Below are 25,523 nucleotides of genomic sequence, written 5' to 3'. Positions count from 1 at the left end.
TCCTTTATTAGGCATAGAGGCAGGACAGCCAATTTCTTTCACTTTCCATTCTGTACTTCCTAGATGTAACTCCACTCCCCACATTCCGTCTTCTTCCTCATCATCTAATTGTAAAGCCAGTGCATGGGATTCAGATGCCCCATCCTGGCACATCAATAAGATTTTGGCATGATGCAAAGCTTGCCTTAATAACAGTGTCCAAAAAATGGTGACTGTCTGCTTGCGGTGATTGTGAATTCCAAGAAAAAAAAAATAGGTGTAAATTATTTTTATAGTGTGGTTTATGTTTGCATGATTAACATCATAAAATTTGGAATGGTTTCTTAGGGTGACAAGTTCCCTTTAATACTAGATCAGTCAAATGCATTTGGAATAAGGAAAACAAATGTCAGGTATGATGCTGTTGCTTACTGCAAAGGTGCAAACCTGTTAAAAAAACAAGCACAAGTATATATAATAAAATATGCCAAAAATAATTAATCAATATCCTTCTATAAAAACATTATTCATTTATACAGTTCTCTCATGTTTTGAAGTGGGTATATTTTATATGATGAATAAAAGGCACGGTTTATCAAATGAAAACATCTTTGGGGAAATCTGGAACTGAATTAGCAGATAGTTTTTCATGTTGAATCTGGCCTAATATGTGCAGATGAAACAAGGAAGGACTGATGGTAATTTATCTTGCTGAACAAACTGTATCAAATGTTCTATTATGCCTGCACTATCTATATCAACTATCATCCAACAAGACATCTAGCCTTGACATTCCGCAATATATACTGCAATCTAATGCATTATTTTAAAAAAGTATTATATTGTCACATGTTTCATCCTAGTGTATAAATATTTAATATATTTAAAGTACATTATTAAATGATTTGTTATTATATTACTTAAAGCACCAGTGTAATCAATTTAATCTTAAAGGACAAGGAAAGTCTAAAATAGAATAAGGCTAGAAATGCTGTATTTTGTGCCTACTCAAACAAATGATTTATGCTTTCAAAGTTGGCCACAGGGGGCTGTCATCTTGTAACTTTGTAAAACATCTTTGCCTGACCCTGACCGTGCACATGCTCAGTGTGGTCTGGGCTGCTTAGGGATCGTCATAAACAAAGCTGCTTGAATTCTGCATGGCTGGTAAGTAAGGCCGGGGCTCCCCCCGCTGTTCATGAGTATGATTGTTTCCCTGCTCAGCAGTTAGGGACCATCTGACAATTCCTATCCACACCAGTAAATGAACGGAGAATTTCACTGCATACAGTCAGGTTTCCTATAAAAAAACGGTACACATTTTTTAATAAAAGTATAGTGGAGAAAGGTTTCTTTTTCATTAAAGAAAGTAAAAATGGGATTTTATTTTTTTACCTTTCCTTGTCCTTTAAGACAAGGACACCAAATCAGGCAACCTCCTCAAAACAATTAAAACAATTATAAACACAGTGTTAGGATACATATCAGACAACATCCTTGTTCTGATGTATGGATGCATTGCAATGGCAAACATAAATATAAAAATAAGGATAGTAACATAGTAACATAGTAACATAGTAAGTAAGGTTGAAAAAAGACACATGTCCATCGAGTTCAACCTTTTTTTTTTTTTTTGTTTATTAACTACGTATCTGCCAGTTGATCCAGAGGAAGGCAAAAAACCCATCTGAAGCCTCTCCAATTTGCCTTAGAGGGGGAAAAATTCCTTCCTGACTCCAAAATGGCAATCGGACTAGTCCCTGGATCAACTTGGACTATGAGCTATTTCCCATAACCCTGTATTCCCTTACTTGCTAAAAAGCCATCCAACCCCTTCTTAAAGCTATCTAATGTATCAGCCTGTACAACTGATTCAGGGAGAGAATTCCACATCTTCACAGCTCTCACTGTAAAAAACCCCTTCCGAATATTTAGGCGGAACCTCTTTTCTTCTAATCGGAATGGGTGACCTCGTGTCAGCTGGAAAGACCTACTGGTAAATAAAGCATTAGAGAGATTGTTATATGATCCCCTTATATATTTATACATAGTCATCATATCACCCCTTAAGCGCCTCTTCTCCAGCGTGAACATCCCCAATTTGGCCAGTCTTTCCTCATAGCTAAGATTTTCAATACCTTTTACCAGCTTAGTTGCCCTTCTCTGTACCCTCTCTAATACAATAATGTCCTGTTTGAGTGATGGAGACCAAAACTGTATGGCATATTCTAGATGGGGCCTTACAAGTGCTCTATACAGTGGAAGAATGACCCCCTCCTCCCGTGACTCTATGCCCCTTTTAATACAGCTCAAGACCTTATTTGCCCTTGATGCTGCTGACTGGCATTGCTTGCTACAGCTAAGTTTATCATCTACAAGGACTCCAAGGTCCTTTTCCATAATGGATTTGCCTAGTGCAGTCCCATTAAGGGTATAAGTGGCTTGGATATTTTTACATCCCAGGTGCATGACTTTACATTTATCAACATTGAATCTCATTTGCCACTTAGCTGCCCAGATTGCCAGTTTGTCAAGATCCTGTTGCAAGGATGCCACATCCTGGATGGAATTAATTGGGCTGGATAATTTTGTGTCATCTGCAAACACTGATACATTACTTACAACACCCTCCCCTAAGTCATTAATGAACAAGTTAAATAAAAGTGGACCCAATACTGAGCCCTAGGGGACCCCACTAAGAACCTTACTCCAAGTAGAGAATGTCCCATTAACAACCACCCTCTGTACCCGATCCTGTAGCCAGTTTCCTATCCATGTGCAAACGACTTCATTAAGCCCAACAGACCTTAGTTTAGAAAGCAGTCGTTTGTGGGGCACAGTATCAAACGCTTTGGCAAAATCCAAATAGATCACATCTACTGCCCCCCCACTATCCAGAATCTTACTTACCACATCATAAAATGCAATCAAATTCGTCTGACATGACCTATCCTTCATAAAGCCATGCTGATTGTTGCTCATAATGCCATTCATTAGGACAAAATTTTGAATGTGATCCCTTAACAAGCCTTCAAATAATTTGCCCACCACAGATGTCAAGCTTAGTGGCCTATAATTGCCAGGCTGAGATCGTAATCCCTTTTTAAATATTGGAATAACATCAGCTTTTCTCCAATCCATAGGCACCATACCAGATGACAGTGAATCTGAGAAAATCAGAAATAAGGGCTGGTCTAAAACTGAACTAAGCTCTCTTAGAACCCAGGGGTGTATGCCATCAGGCCCTGGAGCCTTGTTTACATTAATTTGTATTAAAGCTTTTTGAATCATATCCTGAGTCAGCCACTGAATAGATTGAGCTGAACCATTCGTGCAGTTATTAAGTGAGCCTGTGAACCCAGACTCCTCTATTGTATACACTGAAGAAAAGAACTGATTTAACACATTTGCCTTATCTGTATCTGTTACAACCATACTGGTACCATTATTTAATGGAGCAACACTCTCAACCTGCATCTTTTTACTATTAATATATTTAAAAAACTTTTTAGGGTTAGTTTTCAACTCCACCGCAATTAACTCTTCATTTCTTTTCTTAGCCTTCCGGATTGCTGATTTACAACATTTATTACAGTGTTTATATTCATTAAATGCAGCTTCTGTCCCTACAGATTTGTAGTTTTTAAATGCCTTTCTCTTCTTTCCCATTAACATCTTTACCTCTGTATTAAGCCACACAGGATGATTCTTAGAGCTTCTACATTTAGTCCTTAAGGGAATAAATTGAGAACAAAAAAGAAAAAAGAAAGTGGATACATTAAACTTCTACATTATCACTAAAAAAGAAATATAGTTGACATATATACCTACTGTATATCTGTTTTGTTTTCTACCAGCGGAACATCTTGTAACTCAAAATTTATTTCTGATATATAATATAGAACTGGCTTGGGATCCTTTATTCAGAAACCCATCCAGAAAGCTCTAAATCACAGGCAGGCCAGCTCCCATAGACTCAATTATAAGCAAATAATTCTAATAATTTTTAAAAAGGATCTTCTTTTTCTCTGTAATAATAAAATATTGCTAGTACTTAATGGTAACTAAGCTGCAGGAATCCATTTTGGTGGCAAACGGATTTATTTTAACATTTAAATGATTTTAATTATGTTTCTTAGGGGCATATTTATCAAGAATAAAATTTGTGAGTCATGTGAGGATTTTCTACCTTGGATAAACTCGAATTTCGAATGTTTATGGAAAAATCTGAATGTCAAAAACTTGCATGAAAAAGACAGGGAGAAAACTCGATAGAGTTCATGTCCCAAAAAAACTTGAATCGATCAAATTTATGTCCCGAATTTTCAGATAAAAAAACTATATTAGAATTTTCAAATTTTCTTTTCTTATTAACTCACAGACATTCGAGTTTTCAAAAATATAATTTGAATGTATGAGTTTGAGTGCATTTTGCAGAGTAAAAGGCTGCTACCAACTCACCAATACTGGAAGTGTGGATTATATCCTGTATTATATCCTTCTCTAGTGTGTTAAAGGATGTGAAGTTGAAGAAATCATAAATATATAGTATTTTTAATATCTTTCTAATGACTTTCATTAACTACCTGTTTATGGAAGAGTTGTTTAGATTTAATTTGAAGATCATCATGTTTTCATTTTTTTAGGCAATGTCTGAAATTGAGTTGAAATGGGAAATGGGTAAAGTATTGTGATGTAAATATATTGTTTTTTTTACAAGGGAAAGGTAATTACTGTATAACAAAAAGGAGTAAGGTGAGACGGTATACTGTTGAGTCCCACTAGCTATTCAAGACCATATCTAAGACATAAGATGAATCCATCCATGTAGATAGAGAACAAATAGTTTTGTCAATATTTAATAATTTAATTTTATATATGTACAGTATATGTACATATGTCAAGGCATCTGCAGTCTTCTTCAAATGCAGGTGCAGGGTCAATAAATGAAATGCACTGATTCAAGAGGACCCACACTCCATATCAAATAAATCTATATGTAAAACAATATAATAATATGGACTAACAGTACTGATAAACTGAACTTTCTTGGTCTACAAATTATTATTAGGAAAATTCCAATGCACCTTTAGTGGTTCATGTGCACATAAATAAGTAATACCTTGCACTAAGCCAACTAATTGCCTTTACAGTCTGTAAACTCATTTACTATAATTCCAAATTGGTGGGTGATTATAATTTTCTATAGGTCTTCTGGATAATTTAAGTATATTAAAACTAACTGGATAAAATGGCCATATGCAAGGCCTACAGAAATTAAATAAATATAGCGACCAGGAATCAGTATTGTATATCAGCCAATTCAAAGTGGACATTCTGAACTTTTGTTAATGTCTTCTTTTGTCACATAGGATAGGACTTTCCTGTTCTGTGATCTAACTTTTCTTTTTAATTTTCTTAGGTGATAAAAGCTTGAAGCGGTTAAATAGTGTTTCTTCTGTGGAAATCCTTACATCTGACCCAATGCAAGCTGATGAAGCAGAATCCATTTATAGTTATACAGAAGATTCGGGGATGGTGAGCTCACTTTCAGACAGTGTGTCTCTGGATTTGTATAGTGACATCACGCAAAGCAAAGCGAGCCTCTTGAATCAGGAAAATGCAAATGAATTTTTGAGAACCGACATTCACAATAGTAATAACTCAAGCAATATGCAGGCAAGGTAAGATTCCATAGCCATTAAATAGTTACATAGTTAAATTGGGTTGAAAAACGATAAAGTCCATCAAGTTCAACTCCTCCAAATGAAAACCTAGCATCCATACACACACCCCTCCCTACTTTCACATAAATTCTATATACCCATATCTATACTAACTACAGAGTTTAGTATCACAATAGTCTTTGATATTATGTCTATCCAAAAAATCATCCAAGCCATTCTTAAAGGCTGACTGAATCGGCCATCACAACATCACCCGGAAGTGCATTCCACAACTTCACTGTCCTGACTGTGAAGAACCCCCTACGTTGCTTCAAATGAAAGTTATTTTCTTCTAGTCTAAATGGGTGGCCTCTGGTATGGTGATCCACTTTATGGGTAAAAAGGTCCCCTGCTATTTGTCCTCTAATGTACTTGTAAAGTGTAATCATGTCCCCTCGCAAGCGCCTTATTTCCAAAAGAAAACAACCCCAACCTTGACAGTCTACCCTCATAATTTGTCTTCCATCCCTCTAACCAATTTAGTTGCACGTCTCTGCACTCTCTCCAGCTCATTTATATCCCTCTTAAGGACTGGAGTCCAAAACTGAACTGCATACTCCAGATGAGGCCTCACCAGGGACCTATAAAGAGGCATAATTATGTTTTCATCCCTTGAGTTAATGCCCTTATTTATGCAAGACAGAACTTTATTTGCTTTAGTAGCCACAGAATGACACTGCCCAGAATTAGACAACTTGTTATCTACAAAAACCCATAGATCCTTCTCATTTAAGGAAACTCCCAACACACTGCCATTTAGTATATAACCTTGCATTTATCAACCTTGAACCTCATTTTCCAGTTTGCTGCCCAGTTTTCCAACTTAGACAGGTCACTCTGCAAAGTGGCAGCATCCTGCATGGAACCTATAGTTCTGCACAATTTAGTATCATCTGCAAAAATAGAAACAGTACTTTCATTGCCCACCTCCAGGTCATTAATAAACAAGTTGAAAAGCAAGGGACCTAGTACAGAGCCCTGTGGTACTCCACTAACAACACTGGTCCAATTAGAAAATGTTCCATTTACCACCACTCTTTGTAGTCTATATTTTAGCCCGTTCTCTATCCAGGTACAAATACTATGATCCAGGCCAACATTCCTTAATTTAACCAGTAACCTTTTGTGTGGCACTGTATCAAATGCTTTAACAAAGTCTAAGTAAATCACATCCACTGCCATCCCAGAATCGAGGTCCCTACTTACCTTCTCATAAAAAGACATTAAGTTAGTCTGGCAATATCTATTACGCATAAAACCATGCTGGCGCAAACTCATAGTATTGTGATTTGCTATGAAGTCCGGTATCTTATCCTTTATTAACCCTTCAAAAAGCTTTCCTACCACTGCTGTCAGACTAACTGGCCTATAGTTTACTTTGGCATTACACAGCTCACACAACACACTGCATGTAACAATATTAATTTCAATAAAAATTTTTTGATCTTTTTAATTGAAGTGATATTGTGAGCCATCTACGAGCAAAATAGACCAATATATCATTTAACGATACAGCATACTTTATTGTTGCATCTAATGCACACCATTCATCTTATAAAAGAAGGAATGGTTGGATAAAGTATCTTTCTTGCAAAAATTCTCCATATTCCAGTAGTGGTTTTTGAATGACTGGCAATATAATTAAACCTAATACAACTTTTTGGTGGTCAAGTTTTTTAAGCACAAACACAAGGTCTTCAGACACAGGGAGTACATGAATGTGGCTCATTGATGAGGTCATCACTCCAACCTCCTGTAGTCCTGACCAGACTTCTCAAGGTGGGCATATCAGGAGAGAGTGACCTTGCCAAACAAGCAGCTCTTTGCATGTTTGACCAGCTTTGCCCTCCCAAGGAGTGGTCGAACCAACTGAGATCACACTGAGAGCATGGCCTGTAATACTCCAGGTGATCTCAAAGAACCCCAAGCTAATGTCAAAAGAACTAAAAGTGTCTCTTGCAATGGTGAATGTCATTGTTTATATGTTCTCCATAAGGAGAACACTGAACAATATTGGTATGCATTACAATGTTTTAAAGAGAAAGCCACTACTATCCAAAAAGAAAATTTTTGGACATCTTCTATTAGTTAAAAACCACTCTGATAAATGTGAAGGCTATTGTAAGTATGTGCATTGCACTAACCTCTTTTGAGGTTAGCTATGAAGTGCTAATTAATAGGGATGTAGCGAACTGTTCGCCGGTGAACTTGTTTGCGCGAACTTCGACCGTTCGCGTCCGCCGAATGTTCGCGAACGTCACGCGACGTTCGCATTTTGCGTTCGCGTTCGATTCGAATACAAATCGTTCGACCATTCGAATTCCTTCGACCGCTAAAAATCGAACGATTTCCATTCGTTCGAACGATTGTAAGCATTCGATCGAATGAAAAGCATTCGATCGAATGATTCGATCGTTCGATTAGAATGAAAATCGTTCGATCGAACGATTAAAATCCTTCGATCGTTCGAATCGAACGATTTTAGCGGGTGTTCGAAGTTCGCAAACTGTTCGCGAACGTTCGCATTTTTTGCCGGCGTTCGCGAACACCAAATCGGCAGTTCGCTACATCCCTACTAATTAATTGTAGGTAGGAAACTAAACAAACAAAGTACAATTTCTAAGTACTGAACATACCACATCATGTGCTAGCAATGTTTTGCCAAAGGTTAGCCGAAAAGGGCCAATTATGGTGCTTCTTTAAGCAGGTCAGGAAAGGATAACGCTGTGCTCAAGGAAGAATAAATACGCTGAGTACATTTGTAGATTCCTTAGCAAAACAAGTTCTTAAACAAGAAAAATCTCAGCTATTTCTTTCATTTTCTTTTCAAAGTGCTGCCTATATGCACTGCTTATATGTGCATAAATATATCTGCAAGAAAAATAAACTTATTATAGATCTGTTTTAGATCCAGTGGAGGATGTGGAACAAGCAGGAATTAAAGGAACCATTATATGGATTTCCCAGCATTGTACGGGGCAGAGTGTTGTCCTATCTCCACAGAAGAATGCATAGGCTTATCTTTCATAGCTGCTAATCAGTGTCTCATGCCAAAATACTGTATGGACACATGTAATATCAATGGTTTGAAAAGAAACCCAAGTACTTAGTATATTACATACATTATTAAAAAAGCAACATAGTTTGCAAATCTAAATTGTTAATGAGTAATATTTTTAGAAAACCCAAGGCATCAAAGATGGCAGCTGATGTACTTAGAAGCTATTTCATTGACACTGTTACATAAAGAGAGGAGGAAGCGGGTGAATAGAGTGTAATGTTATGTTTAGATGAAGCTATCTCTAGTAGTGTTCCTTTACCTTTACTTCACATACAATACCCTTTGATTTTGTTTCTTCCAATTTTGCAAAACCACATTTATCACAAATATCACATTGTTACCTAAAATGGCAATCTGGAAGGTATCTAATGTCATCAGTTCTTTAAGAGAATTCTTGAGTATTGTCTATCCAGTACTAAACAGGCCCATATACTGTGTACTGAGTTGTGATATTAAGATTCATCCCCTACATACACCCAGTCAAAACATGGTTATGAAGTACCACAAATTATATTAATATCTTTCATTACTCATGTTTTAAAACATTAATGAAATTGTTCTTTAGCTGTTGCTAGATATCTCCTAGCATTATCCATCAGATTTACTGTATATTATGTCATATGACTTTTGTTAAAGAGTTTGGTGATCTATACAGTACATTCTTAACATATTGAAAAGAAAAATATACTTGTTCTGTGTTATACAGTTGAATGTTTGGAACATGGCACTCCAAAGTTTGTTTTGTTTGTGCTTCATGCATAGTAAAATAATCTATATGCATGGACACTTGTAGCTAGTCCAAAGTTAATTTATCTGACATTGAATTAGACCAGTGCTGTCCGATTTCTATGATACCGAGGGACGGAATTTTTCTAATCTACATGGTGGAGGGCCGATAACGGAAGCCAGTGCTAGCCACTCCCTAATTTAGACCACACCCACTTTAAACCACACCCATGTTACCGCAAGACCATGTCCACATTAATAGCACACCAAAAAAACAAATGGTTGGTGCTCACTGCAGGAATCAGGGCCAGAACTAGGGGTAGGCAGAGTAGGCGGCTGTCTAGGGCGCCATCATTGAGGGGTGCACTTTTAAGGGGATTTTTTTCATTTTTTAAATTTTTTCATCTTTTTCAAGCATTTATTTAATAATTTGTTTCAGTAATCATGGTCACCCAGTCGGGTGGAATCCATCTCCTTCACCTTCTTCCTCTTGCAGGCAAGTAATAGCTCCTTCTGTGTGGTGCAGCGCGACGTTTGTACACACATCAATGACGTCACTGATGTGGTTGGGTGACAGAGAGAGGCAGAGAGCTGGCGGGCTGCTTGGTGTGGCTCGCTCTCGCTGCTCTCAGCCTTGCACAGTTGCACTAAACTTTTTATTATTATTATTATTAACATGTATTTATATAGCGCTAACATATTGCGTAGCACTGTAAAGTAAATGTGATTATACAACTACATCACATGACTTCTCGAAAGAAGTGCGTTTTCAGAGATTTCTTGAAAGTAGAAAGGTTGGGAGAAAGTCGGACAGACCGTGGGAGAGCGTTCCAGAGGAGGGGTGCAGCCCTTGCAAAGTCTTGAATGCGAGCATGTGAGGAGGTAATGAGAGAAGAGTTGAGTAGCAGGTCAGTAGAGGAGCGTAGTAAGCGAGTGGGTGAGTATATAGAGATGAGTTCAGAGATGTAGGGTGGGGCAGAGTTTTGAAGTGCTTTGAAAGTCAGTGTCATTAATTTGAATTTGATTCTGAAAGGTAATGGAAGCCAGTGCAGGGATTGACAGAGTGGCGAGGCAGAGGAGGAGCGGTTGCTGAGGTGTATGAGCCTCGCAGCAGTGTTCATTATGGACTGGAGAGGTGACAGTCTCTGGAGGGGGAGGCCAATTAAAAGAGAGTTACAGTAGTCTAGACGCGATATGATGAGAGAGTGAATAAGAATTTTGGCAGCGTCTTGGGTGATAAATGATCGTATTTTGGATATGTTCCTTAGGTGGAAGTGACAAGATTTAATAAGTGACTGGATATGAGGAGTGAATCACAGGGCAGAATCTAGGATAACCCCAAGGCACCGGGCCTGGGGAGAGGGGGTGATAGTGGAATTGTTAACTATGATGGATACTTCGGGGATGCTACTGGTGTTAGTTGGAGGAAAGAGAACCATTTCAGTTTTAGAGAGGTTTAATTTAAGGTAGCGTTGTGACATCCAGGTAGAGATAGCGGACAGGCAGGAGGAGACGCGAGTTAGGAGTTCTGGGTTGAGATCAGGAGATGAGAGATAGATCTGAGTATCGTCAGCATAGAGGTGGTAGTGGAAACCATAAGAATTTATTAATTTGCCAAGGGAGGAAGTATAGAGGGAGAATAGTAATGGTCCCAGGACAGAGCCTTGGGGAACTCCAACAGAAAGAGGTAGGGGAGAAGATGCTACTCCATTGTAGGAGACACTGAAGGAACGATTGGTGATGTAAGAAGAGAACCAGGACAGGGCTGTGTCACGAAGGCCAAGTGACTGGAGGGACTGGAGGAGGAGAGGGTGATCTACAGTGTCAAATGCGGCTGAGAGATCAAGCAGTATTAGTAGTGAGAAGTGATTGTTGGCTTTAGCGGTTAAAAGGTCATTAGTCAGTCGAGTCAGGGCAGTTTCCGTGGAGTGTTGTGGCTTAAAACCAGATTGTAGGGGGTCCAGCAGGTTATTGTCAGAGAGGAATGAGGTAAGTCGGTTGTAGACTAGGCGCTCAAGTAGTTTAGAGATGAAAGGTAGCAGAGAGATAGGTCGGAGGTTGTCAAGATTGGAGGGATCAAGAGAGGGTTTTTTCAGAATGGGGGTGACAAGAGCATGTTTTAGTTGAGAAGGAAACAGTCCAGTTGAGAGGGAAAGATTAAATAGGTGAGTTAAGGCTTTGATTAGACAAGGATTGGTATTGCGGAGAAGTTTTGAGGGAATTGGATCAAGCGGGCAGGTGGTAAGGTGAGAAGAGGCCAGAAGCTTTGAGACTTCCTCATCAGTGACAGGGGTGAAGGAGCACAGGAGGGACTGAGGAGTGTGGAGGGAGGGTGGTGGAAGTCTAGGGGGGTTGAGTAGTGTAATGTCCCTTCTGATAGTGTCAATTTTGTTTTTGAAGTGCTCAGCAATATCTTGAGCAGAGACAGATGTGCATGGAGGGGGTGGAGAAGGGGAAAGGAGAGTGTTAAAGGTGGAGAAAAGTTGTGCTGGTTTTTTAGAAAGGGAGTTAATGAGTGAAGTAAAGTATGTTTGTTTGGCTTGGAAGAGGCTGGTGTTAAAGGAGCGCAGGGCAGATTTGTAGCTCCAAAAGTCTGATTCTGAACGGGATTTGCGCCAGCGACGCTCTGTACTGTAAAGTGTGAAGCTTCCTGCTGGTATTTGGGGACCATTTGTTTGCCATTTGTTTGCTGTTGCTGCTGGCACAGGTACATAAATACTTGGGGGCAATATGATGCGATCAGATTTATTTTTGACTGCTGCTGGCACAGGTAAAGATTGGGGGCAATGTGATGGCTGCAGGAAGGCTGTATGATGAATGGCTGCTGAGCTTGCTGGTACAGGTATGGGGGGGGTGTTATGGATGGCTGCTGGGCTTGCTGGTACAGGTATATGGAGCAGTAATATAAATGAAAAAATGTTGTACACTTTCTTGCTCTCTTTATTTAAAAACCATCATGGTAAGGAGGGAAATGGTAATGCAGGACAGGGGGCATGAGTGAAGCTCTTGCCTAGGGTGCCGAACTACCTTGTGCCTGCCCTGGCAAGGATGTCACTCATATGTGAAAAAAGCTCAGTAATATAAGACATACCCATAAATCCATATGCCTCCTCCTCCCCTGTGTATAATACAGTACCCCAGCATATGATTAAACACCTTAGGGACCACTAACAATAATTTTCAATTGCTAACAAACCCCCCAGAACAAATACCAAAGTATGACACACACAGGGAGCATAGGGAAGGCAGAACAGAGCAGGAGACAGGAATCAGGACCAGTCTAATATGTACTACATACAGTGACACAGTGCTGGTGCCCTATTAGCATTTTGTATAAGGTGTGAACAGGTGAACAATGTGGGCAGTTTCAGTCTGGGTTTCGGGTGAGAAAGAGAAAGTATAGAGCCACGTCACCAAGTCAGATGATTCATCGGCGGAAGTGACGTAGGCGGAAGTGACGTCACATACCCGGAAGTATAGGAAGCACACAAACAAAGGGCCCTGTTAGTGATTGATTAGAGTATTTATACCTCTACCAAACTCGGTAAACATCAGAATCCCCTTTGCAAAGGCCTTGGTGCCAAAACGTTGGGGCCATTCTCATTTTGCTGGTAGGTGTATCCTCTCCTTGTTGATGTCTTGTTTGCTGTGCATAATTAATGTGTGGTAGACATTGTATATTGTTTTTGATGTTGTACAAATTATGCCATTTGTTCTATGGCATTGTTTATGTGATTTTTTTCTGCATAAAAGTAAAACAAAAATTTTTCTTAAAACCACTCGTGTTCTCTAAATTGTAAATTGTATTTTTTAGAGTAGACATATCTTACCTAGTAAGGGTTGTTGATTAGTAATTTCTGCAAAATGGCAGTAACCCATACACCTACAAATTATAATGTTTGGTTCATTAAAAAATTACTAGTACATCAATTGACTCAATTTCAAAGCAATTGACCTTAGAGATTCTCCATTACTGGGTACTGAATTTGTATAACTGGTGGCAGTAACATGTCCTAGAAGGGATACAAACAGAGACATGTAGAAGCAGATGGATTTATACCTTGAATTGGAAAAGATTTCTGTGCAGAGTAAAGAAAAGTACAATGCAGTCACGACAATCACAATTAATCAGAACAGTGAAATATTGAGCCATTTGAACCATTCAAATGTGTCATTCCTCTGATTAATTATTCATAAATGTAAAATATATCTAAATATTTGCAAAGGTGTTTAACTTAATTTACATGACTCAAGATGAAATGAACGTATTCACTCTTGTGAGACCATATTAAATTTAGCTCCAATTAATACATTTTACAGTATTATTGCTAGAAATTTCTGAGACATAATGTGGAGTAGTTAGTGCTCCTTTTGTGGATAGATAGATAGATAGATAGATAGATAGATCAGTTTCATGCACAGCAGAATTGAAAGAAAACAATTCATATTCCCATTCAGGGATCAGGCTCACCTAACCTTACAAAGCTTTTAACCCTTTAAGTGCCAGCAGAATTTCACATTTTGTTTACGCGAAATGCCAGCCGTTTTTGAAACATTTTGTGCTCTCTCACTTTAGGGGCATTTTCTGAAGGGAAACCTATAGTTTACCTAGGAAAACTATACATTGTTTTTTTCGGTAGAAACTGAGCTTTCTAAATCTGCCTGAGTTTTCATGTATTTCCACCTGTGCAAAAAAATTTATAGTGCTAAATACCAAAAAAAAAAATGAAAAATTACCATTTTTCATCGTATATCAATTTATACGAGAAAAATATTTCATTTTACGGATGAAAATCCAACTGATTTGGAAAGCCTTATGTCTCTCGAACGTGCCAATACCAGATATGTATAGTTTTAGGGAGATTTAGGACTTCTGTACAGCAAAAACTCCCGGCAGTATATTACCAAATTTTGAAAGCACTAAGGCAGAAAACGGCATGCTTTAGATTCCAATGCAAAAAATCCTGAAACCGTAGGTTTACCCCAGAAAACCATACATTTTTGAAAAGTACACATTCTGCCGATTACAAAATGGGTAACTATGTCTCTCTACTCTCAACTACCAAACATAAAAGCTTGTCTGAACATAGCGGTTTTTCAAAAAAAAATTCAAAATTCTGAAAAATAATTTCAAAGGTTTTATTTTGCTGCTCTGCATAGCCCAAACTATATTAGGTACCAAGAAAAAGCACCTGAAATATGATTGCCAGGGGTCCACTGAACAGTTTGATAACCATTATGCATAGGTTTACCAAAGTATCTGGTATTTAGAGACACCAATATGAAGTTAGCACATCCAAATTGTTCAGGACTTTACTTCAGCTACTGAAAAATCAACACATTGACTGCATTTTTTGTGGGGTAAAAACACAGAAATATATGTTTACCCCCCAAACCCATATATTTTTGGAAAGTACACATTCTACAGAATCTAAAATGGGTACCCATGCCTTTTTGCTCCAAACTACTGAGTCGCAAGGCTTTCCCAAAATTTTCGGTATTGGTGAAATATCTGAAAATTGCCTCAAACCTTCAACTTCCGAGCACCATATCACCCATGTATCATTACGCACCAAGAAAAAGCACCCTAAATATGATTGCCAGGGTTCCTCTGAACAGTTTGGTGGCCATTGTTCATAGGTTTACCAAAGTATCTGGCATTTAGAGGCCCCAAAATGAAGTTAGCGCATACAAACAGTCCTGTGGGTAACCAGCTAATGAAAAATCAAAACATTGACTTCATTTTTGTGGGGTAAAAACACAGAAATATATGTTTACCCCCCCAAACCCATATATTTTTGGAAAGTACACATTCTACAGAATCTAAAATGGGTACCCATGCCTTTCTGCTCCAAACTACTGAGTCGCAAGGCTTTCCCAAAATTGTCGGTTTTGGTGAAATATCTGAAATTGCCTCAAAGCTTCAACTTCCCAGCACCATATCACCCATGTATCAATTACGCACCAAGAAAAAGCACCCTAAATATGATTGCCAGGGTTCCTTTGAACAGTTTGGTGGCCATTGTTCATAGGTTTACCAAAGTATTTGGCATTTAGAGGCCTCAAAATGAAGTTAGCGCATACAAATAGTCATGTGGGTAACTTCAGCTAATGAAAAATCAACACATTGACTACATTTTTGTGGGGTAAAAACACAGAAATATATGTTTACCCCCCAAACCCATATATTTTTGGAAAGTACACATTCTACTGAATCTAAAATGGGTACCCATTCCTTTCTGCTCCAAACTACTGAGTCGTAAGGCTTTCCAAAATTGTCGGTTTTGGTGAAATATCTGAAAATTGCCTCAAACCTTCAACTTCCCAGCACGATATCACCCATGTATCATTACGCACCAAGAAAAAGCACCCTAAATATGATTGCCAGGGTTCCTCCGAACAGTTTGGTGGGCATTGTTCATAGGTTTACCAAAGTATCTGGCATTTAGAGGCCCCAAAATGAAGTTAGTGCATACAAATAGTCCTGTGGGTAACTTCAGCTAATGAAAGATCAACACACAGGAGAAAGCTCTCTGTTTAGTGCTGAATTAAGCATTGGAAAATTCCTGTTGAGACAGGATTTTTTGTTATCACTTGGTGTGTGAATGTGTTGTCCACTTGGTGGGTGAAATTTGGGAAGTTTTGAGTTGATTTTCTTTACTAAAATCGATTTTTCTTTTGACCCTGAAGGTGAGTGATTCCTAGCCCAGTTCCTTTCACTTGCTCTGGGCTACAAACTCACTGTTAGATCCCCTACCCCTCCCCCGCACCTGGGTGTCAGTTTCATTTGCATTTTTCTCTTGTTTCAGCACAAATTGTTTAATTTTTGTACAGATTGAGTGGATATTTTGATTTTGCACTCAGTTCTGTGAGGAGAGAAAGCTAAAGGGAGAAGGATTTAATATAAGTATAATATAAATCTTTTCCAGCAGCAGCAGTGCAGCTCCCAGGCACCTGCTCACATTAACCCTCTCCCTGCCACAGCTTCTCAACTTAAAACTTACTTTTTTGTTAATCAATAGTATAAAGCTTTCTTTTTGTGTGGTGTTGTGTAAAATAATGGGAGGGAATAAAAAGGAAAGTTATAAAAAAACATCTCTTGGTTCTAAAGCAAAGGACCTGAAAAACCCAGCTGTAGCTCTGCAAGGAAACACCAGTCAGAGCCCATGTCAAAAAGCCCCATTGCCTCTACTTCTGCTGCTGCAGCCAATGTGACCCCTGCTAAAACATTGCACACGCGGTAGCTACTGGCAGCAACCCTAGCCAAGTCACTGCTGGGGTAAGAGAAGCTTACAAGGAAGCATGGGGTCAGATGCCTAATGTCAAGCACTCATGGCATAGAGGCTTATATAAAGGCTGCAGCTGAAGTGGTGGGCCACTCTGCAGTAGTGGCAGCAAGTAAAATGTATGGGAAAGCCATAATCTTTGCCCGTACTCTAACTGCAGTGCATACTCTGGTACAGAGGGGTATCACAGTGGGAGGGAGTTATGTCCCTGTAGAACCCCTAGAAGGATTGGGCACAAGGGTGGTTTTATCTAATGTGCCCCCCTTCCTGCAAGACCACTTATTGTACCCCCACCTGCAAGCCCTTGGGGAGTTAAAATCAAATATGTCTAGAATTCCCCTGGGATGTAAGGAGAGCAGACTGAGGCACGTCCTTTCCTTTAAAAGGCAGGTGCAACTACTTTTACCTCGGGGGCAAGACACTATTGAGGGGTCTTTCGGGGTTCCATTTGAAGGGGTGCTGTATAAAATTTTTTACAGCACAGAGGAAGTGAGGTGCTTCCTTGCAAGAACCTGGGGCACACTCGCCAGAGTTGCCCCAAAGGGCAAATTAAGACCACAGCCCCTGTTCCTGCTCCCAGTGCCTCAATAAAACATCTTATCCTGCTGGGACTATTTCAGCAGGGTCCTCAAAGGGGATATCTCCTTCACTAAAGAACCTCAAGGTGGCTGTTACACAACCCACCTCTACAACATCCAAACCTCCTCCTTCTTCACTGAAGACATCTAAGGCTGCAGCATGTCTTACAATGCAGCAAAAGAGAAGGGGGGAAAACATGTCAAAGCTTCCCCCAGGGTCACAGTTGTTCCTACCACAAAAAGTGTACCCCTGTTATGGGCACCCTGAAGGTGTGGGGGGTACCATGATTGCAACACCTGTTGGGGTTGGGGCAGATAGTGGCCTTTCCTCTTCAGATGCCAAGAAAAAGAGGAAATTTAAATCAAACTGGCTGGTACCTGAGGAATGGGCATCAGTGGTTAATGATGGGGCACCCCCATCCAAGGGTAAAAAGGGTAGCAAAACTTCTGCTCCTCATGTGGTGACATTGTCTGGCCCAACTGTTGGGTCACGATCAACCGGTGTCAGACCATGCACTCTTGCCTCCAGACCAGGTGGGGAATAATGAGGTTAATGGTCTGCATGGCCGTGAACATGGCAGTGTTGGTTTCCCCACAGAGTTAGGGGTGCAGTATCTGCCTCAAAATCATTTGGAAGATCTTCCCTTGGAGTGTAAAGAGACACCTAATGAGACTCCTGCAGAGTGGGCAGTCAGTGTTCCTGAGGTGCTGAGATTTGGCACTGCAACCAGCCTCAGTTTTTAGTGCCTCAGGGTATTTCACTCCAGGAGGGGGAGAATATTGGGCTAACCCCCATACAGGACCCTGCAGATAAAACTGCTGGGAAGGATGGTGAGGGTGGAGTTGTAAATACGGTGGAGGGTAGCCAGACAACCTCTACTGTTCATGCTAAAATCTCTCCTCCCTTGTCTTCAACTGACCCAAATGTTATTGCCATCCAGAAAGCACAGGAGGTAGTAGAGAGGGCAGAGGCTAACCATCGAGCCTCCAAAGCTCTACCTGTTGCTGGGGAGCTAATTAGTTCTGTTGCTCCTGTGTCAAACACTTCCAAATGTGTTTCAAGTGAAGTTGAGGGAACACCTGAGCCATTGCAGGGTCTCAGAAAAGTGATTCTGATACTTTTCCTGTAACAACTTGTGGAGAGATTCTCAAAGCTCTAGTGGAGAGGGGAGATTATCAATCCCTTAGCCAGGAAGAGCTCATGGATGAGGGGAACATCGAAGAGGAGGTTGACATAGGAGTGGCAAATCCTTCTACCCCAATCATCCCTGCTGAGGAACTCAAAAAGTTTCTTGAGAGCACCCTTGGTGTTAAATTAGAGAAGAAGATGCACATGGCTCTGGAGAAGTGGCATGATTTGCCTTTAGTTATCAATTCTGTGAGACAATACATTAAGGTCATAAAAGAGGCCAAGAACTATGGAACAGCGGAATATCTCCGTATAATGAAGTTTCACAAAAAATGTTTGTCTCATCAGACCTTGATGAAGGTTAAAGCACTTCCTAAGACTCAGTAATGGCCTTGAGTATAAGCACACTTAATACTAATGGCTGTCGGAATCCTTTCCGAATGTTTCAGGTACTCTCCTTTCTTCGTCAAGGAGGGTACTCTGTGAGTTTCCTCCAAGAGACCCACACCACTCCAGAGCTTGAAGCAAGCTGGAATCTGGAGTGGAAGGGAAGGGTCTTTTTTAATCACCTCACTTGGACATCATGCGGGGTGGTGACCCTTTTCTCAGATTCCTTCCAGCCAGAGGTCCTGAATGCTACCTCTGTCATCCCTGGCCGTCTATTGCATCTTCGGGTCCGGGAGTCAGGTAGAACATATAATCTAATGAATGTGTATGCTCCTACTACCGGACCAGAGAGGGCACGGTTCTTTGAAAGTTTGTCAGCCTACATGGAGACAATTGACTCTGATGAAGCCTTGATTATAGGGGGTGATTTTAATTACACCCTTGATGCTCGAGATCGCAATGTACCCAAGAAAAGAGACTCGTCTGAGTCCGTTTTGCGAGAACTAATTGCTCATTTCTCCTTGGTTGATGTCTGGAGAGAACAGAACCCAGAGACGGTTGCTTTTACCTATGTCAGGGTGAGAGATGGTCATGTTTCTCAATCCCGGATTGATAGGATATATATATCGAGCCATCTCATGTCACGAGCCCAGTCGAGCACCATTAGATTGGCACCATTCTCAGACCACAATTGTGTATCCCTGAGAATGTCAATCGCACCATCTCTGCCAAAAGCTGCTTACTGGCACTTTAACAACAGTTTATTAGAAGATGAGGGTTTTGCAAAGTCAGTCCGGGATACATGGAGAGGCTGGAGGGCCTTTCAGGATGAATTTGCCACATTGAACCAGTGGTGGGATGTAGGCAAGGTTCACCTAAAGCTCTTGTGTCAAGAGTATACCAAAAGTGTGAGCGGGCAGTGCAATGCAGAGATTGAGGCACTGAATGGGGAGGTGCTTGATCTTGAGCAAAGGCTATCAGGCTCTGAAGACCAAGCCCTTCAGTGTGAATATCTAGAAAGGAAAGAAGCGCTGGCGTAACATGGAACAACGACAGGCTCGTGGTGCCTTTGTGCGAAGCTGGATGCAGTTACTTTGTGATATGGATCGTGGTTCCCGATTCTTCTATGCTCTGGAGAGGAAGAAGGGGAACCGAAAACAAATCACATGCCTTTTTGCGGAGGATGGAACCCCCCTTGAGGATCCGGAGGCTATCCGGGACAGAGCCCGGTCCTTCTATCAAACCTTTTTTCTCCAGATCCCATCTCTCCAGATGCCTGTGAGGAGCTATGGGATGGGCTTCCAGTGGTCAGTGAGAGGAGAAAAGAGAGGTTGGAAACACCAATCACTCTAGATGAACTCTCTCAAGCACTCCGTTTAATGCCCCACAATAAATCTCCTGGGCTTGACGGACTGACCATAGAGTTCTTCCAGTTCTTTTGGGATACTCTGGGCCCTGATTTCCATAGGGTCCTAACTGAGGCCTTCAAGAAAGGTGAGTTGCCACTTTCGTGTCGTCGAGCAGTGTTATCACTACTTCCTAAGAAGGGGGATCTCCGTCTTATTAAGAACTGGAGACCAGTCTCACTGCTTAGCACAGACTATAAGATCGTGGCCAAAGCTATCTCACTTAGGCTCAAATCTGTGCTGGCAGAGGTGATTCATCCTGACCAGTCCTATACAGTCCCCGGTCGGACAATTTTTGATAATGTCTTTTTAATCCGAGACTTACTACATTTTGCGAGAAGACTGGTCTATCTCTTGCTTTTCTCTCTCTGGATCAAGAGAAGGCATTTGACAGGGTGGATCACCAATATCTTATAGGCACTCTGCAAGCCTATAGCTTTGGCCCACAGTTTGTGCGGCTACCTGAAAACAATGTATGCCTCTGCAGAGTGTTTAGTTAAAATCAACTGGTCTCTGACTGCACCTCTGGCCTTTGGACGAGGAGTTCGGCAAGGATGCCCCTTGTCGGGACAACTGTACTCGCTGGCCATTGAGCCCTTCCTGTGTCTCTTAAGGAAAAGGCTCACGGGACTGGTGCTCAAAGAACCTGACATGAGGGTGGTTCTCTCAGCCTACGCTGATGATGTAATTCTTGTGGCCCAGGACCTAGTTGATCTTGAGCGGGCACAAGAGTGTCAAGAAGTCTACGCTGCTGCCTCATCTGCTCGGATCAAACTGGTCCAAGAGCTCAGGCCTTCTGGAGGGTTCTCTAAAGGTAGATTTCCTGCCTCCTGCTTTTCGTGACATCTCGTGGGAGAGTAAAATCATTAAATATTTAGGCGTCTACCTATCAGCTGAGGAGTATCCTGTCTCACAGAATTTCATTGAACTTGAGGAGTGTGTTCTAACGCGCCTTGGAAAGTGGAAGGGTTTTGCTAAAGTACTTTCTAATGAGGGGGAGAGCTTTGGTGATTAATCAGCTGGTGGCCTCTCAGATCTGGTACCGGCTGATATGTCTTAGCCCAACCCAAGAATTCATTGCTAAGATCCAGAGAAGGTTACTGGACTTTCTCTGGATAGGAAAGCATTGGGTTTCTGCAGGTGTCTCAAGCCTCCCGTTGAAAGAGGGAGGGCAGGGAGTCGTGTGTATACATTCTCAAGTGCACACCTTCCGTCTCCAGCAAATACAGAGATACTTGTATGCAGATCCTTCTCCACAGTGGTGTACTCTAGCATCAAGTTTTTATCGCCAGGTACGAAATATGGGATATGACCGGCAATTGTTTATAATTGAACCTGAGGGTTTCCTAAGAAACTTTTCAACCCTGCCGGCTTACTACCAAGACACGCTAAAAACCTGGAGCATGGTATCCGTGTTAAGGCAAGGAGCCATTGAAGGGGAAGACATTCTAAATGAGCCCCTACTTTACAATCCATCTTTTAAGACTAGGATGTTAGAATCCATCAGCATCCGACGTCGCCTTTGCCAGGCTCGGTTAACCAGAGTTGGAGATCTCCTGGATTTTGAGAAATCAGATTGGGTGGACTCTCAAGCAGTTATGCAACGCATGGGATTCCTCACCACTAGGGTTCCACACCGTCTTCTCAAGGAAATCAAGGACACAATCTCTCCTGATTCTCACACCTTCATTGATGGGGTTTTACATGCTGGAGAGCCACATCCACCTTGGAACTCCTCACCTCCAGACATAATAATAGCACCTAAAACCCGTCAATCCCCCCAAGCACCTCCTTCCCCCAACTTGAGCCAGTTGGAGAATTTTCCATTGACACGCTTTCATGATATAACAAGAAAGCTGTTGTACTCTCTAATGCTTCACACTGTACACTTCCTTGCCCTCATCTCCCGATATGATACCATCTGGAGACGTGTGCTTAATGAGGGTGAAGGACCTCAGTGGCAAGCTCTTTATTCCAGTTTGGTGCCTAGACCAACTGGAGACTTGAGTTGGAAAGTGCTGCATGGTGCATTGAGCACGGGAGAGTATTTAGCTCGTTTTACAGACTCCCCAGCTGCTTGTCCATTCTGTGGCAAAGGAGAGTCTGTGTTTCATGCTTATTTTACGTGTGCCAGACTGCAACCTCTATTGGCTCTTTTGAGGAAGCTTTACCTGCAGTTCTGGTTACACTTTTCCCCTCATGTTTATATTTTTGGACGCCCAGTATCCCGGGACAATAAAGAGAAAGACCTTCTCTCCAACTTGCTCCTGGCTTTAGCTAAATTAGTCATCCATAAATCTAGAAAGCAATGTTTGGAAGGTGGGAATCCTCTGCCAGCAGAGGTCTTGTTCCGAGTGCTGGTGCGTTCCCGCATCCGAGCAGAGTACACCCAAGCAGTGTTTACTGGTCGGTTGAAAGAATTTGCTGACCAGTGGGCAATAGATGGGGTACTTTGCTCAGTATCCCCAGACCTGGTTTCTGTTCAGACAATTCTCACACTCCATATTTAAGTGCACTTTAATTTAAGTGACAGTTGTATTTTAATCAGTTAATTATCTCCTTTGAGATGTGATTAACTTTGGTGAGCAATCACTCACCTGCAATTTGAATAATATATCAGCTAATGAAAGATCAACACATTGACTGCATTTTTGTGGGGTAAAAACACAGAAATATATGTTTACCCCCCAAACCCATATATCTTTGGAAAGTACACATTCTACAGAATCTAAAATGGGTACCCATGCCTTATTGCTCCATACTACTGAGTCGCAAGGCTTTCCCAAAATTGACGGTTTTTGTGAAATATCTGAAAATTGCCTCAATGCTTCAACTTTCCAGCATCATATCGCCAATGTATCATTACGTATCACAAAAAAGCACCCAAATTGTGATTGCCAGGGGTCCTCCAAACAGTTTGGTGCCCACTGTGCATAGGTTTACCAAAGTATATGGCATTTAGAGGCCCCAAAATGAAGTTAGCGCATGCAAATTGTCCTGTGGGTAACTTCAGCTAATGAAAAATCAACACATTGACTGCATTTTTGTGGGGTAAAAACACAGAAATATATGTTTACCCCCCAAACCCATATATTTTTGGAAAGTACACATGCCTTTCTGCTCCAAACTACTGAGTCACAAGGCTTTGCCAAATTTGGCGGTTTTGGTGAAATATCTGAAAATTGCCTCAAAGCTTCAACTTTCCAGCATCGTATTGTCCATGCATCATTACCAGCATAAAGCATCCTAAATATAAACATAGGGGTCTACTAAACAGTTTGATGCCCAATATGCATAGATATACCAAACTATATGGCACACAGAGACCCCCAAATGACAATATGTATAGACATTTTACACGGCTGACACGCTGGCTGCTGCAATATAACCACTCGGTGTGTGTATTATGCGACATTAGACCCCCTAACAGTACAGAGACCCCAGAAAACCATATATTTTCAGAAAGTACACATTCTGACGAATCCAATATGGGTAAATATGTGTTCCTACTGCAAACTGCCAAACTGCAAAGCAATGCTGAACGTAACGGTTTTTATCAAATTTCTGAAAATCGTCACAAAGCTTGAATTTTACCCCATTATATGCCCCACATTTCGTAACTTAGCATAAAACATCCTAAATATGAATGCCAGGGGTCTACTAAACACTTTGATGCCCAATATGCATAGATATACCAAACTATGTGGCACACAGAGACCCCCAAATGACAATATGTATAGACATTTTCACGGCTGACACGCTGGCTGCTGCAATATAACCACCCGGTGTGTGTATTATGCGACATTAGACCCCCTAACAGTACAGAGACCCCAGAAAACCATATATTTTCAGAAAGTACACATTCTGACGAATCCAATATGGGTAAATATGTGTTCCTACTGCAAACTGCCAAACTGCAAATCAATGCTGAACGTAACGGATTTTATCAAATTTCTGAAAATCGTCACAAAGCTTGAATTTTACCCCATTATATGCCCCACATTTTGTAATTTATCAGCATAAAACATCCTAAATATGAACGCCAGGGGTCTACTGAACACTTTGATGCCCAATATGCATAGATATACCAAACTATGTGGCGCACAAAGACCCCCAAATGACAATAGTGTATATACATTTTCACGGCTGACGCGCTGGCTGCTGCAATATAAGCACCTGGTGTGTGTATTATGCGAAATTAGATCCCCCTAACAGTACAGAGACCCCAGAAAACCATATATTTTCAGAAAGTACACATTCTGACGAATCCAATATGGGTAAATAAGTGTTTCTACTGCAAACTGCCAAACTGCAAATCAATGCTGAACATAACGGTTTTTATCAAATTTCTGAAAAGCTTGAATTTTACCCCATTATATGCCCCACATTTCGTAACTTATCAGCATAAAACATCCTAAATATGAACGCCAGGGGTCTACTGAAAACTTTGATGCCAAATATGCATAGATATACCAAACTATGTGGTGCACAGAGACCCCCAAATGACAATAGTGTATATACATTTTCACGGCTGACGCGCTGGCTGCTGCAATATAAGCACCTGGTGTGTGTACTATGCGACATTAGACCCCCCTAACAGTACAGAGACCCCAGAAAACCATATATTTTCAGAAAGTACACATTCTGACGAATCCAATATGGGTAAATAAGTGTTTCTACTGCAAACTGCCAAACTGCAAATCAATGCTTAACGTAACGGTTTTTATCAAATTTCTGAAAATCGTCACAAAACTTGAATTTTACCCCATTATATGCCCCACATTTTGTAACTTATCAGCATAAAACATCCTAAATATGAACGCCAGGGGTCTACTGAACACTTTGATGCCCAATATGCATAGATATACCAAACTATGTGGCGCACAGAGACCACCAAATGACAATAGTGTATATACATTTTCACGGCTGACGCGCTGGCTGCTGCAATATAAGCACCTGGTGTGTGTATTATGCAACATTAGACCCCCCTAACAGTACAGAGACCCCAGAAAACCATATATTTTCAGAAAGTACACATTCTGACGAATCCAATATGGGTAAATATGTGTTTCTACTGCAAACTGCCAAACTGCAAAGCAATGCTGAACATAACGGTTTTTATCAAATTTCTGAAAATCGTCACAAAGCTTGAATTTTACCCCATTATATGCCCCACATTTCGTAACGTATCAGCATAAACCATCCTAAATATGAACGCCAGGGGTCTACTGAACACTTTGATGCC

General features: G+C 40.8%; 1 protein-coding gene across 1 annotated transcript in view; it reads left to right on the top strand.

The window, feature by feature from the left end:
* Nucleotides 1–25,523, top strand: part of LOC108719704 (protein cordon-bleu) — a 191,311-nt gene that overhangs the window by 119,267 nt on the left and 46,521 nt on the right. The window contains exon 6 of the mRNA XM_041567681.1: nucleotides 5,402–5,663. Within this exon, the coding sequence (XP_041423615.1) occupies nucleotides 5,402–5,663 (262 nt within the window). The remainder of the gene's footprint in view (nucleotides 1–5,401; nucleotides 5,664–25,523) is intronic.

Source organism: Xenopus laevis, chromosome 6S (assembly GCF_017654675.1).
Source record: "Xenopus laevis strain J_2021 chromosome 6S, Xenopus_laevis_v10.1, whole genome shotgun sequence".
NCBI classification, from domain to species: Eukaryota; Metazoa; Chordata; class Amphibia; order Anura; family Pipidae; genus Xenopus; species Xenopus laevis.
The sequence above is the reverse complement of the archived record's forward strand: the minus strand, read 5'-3'. Positions and strand labels throughout refer to the sequence as shown.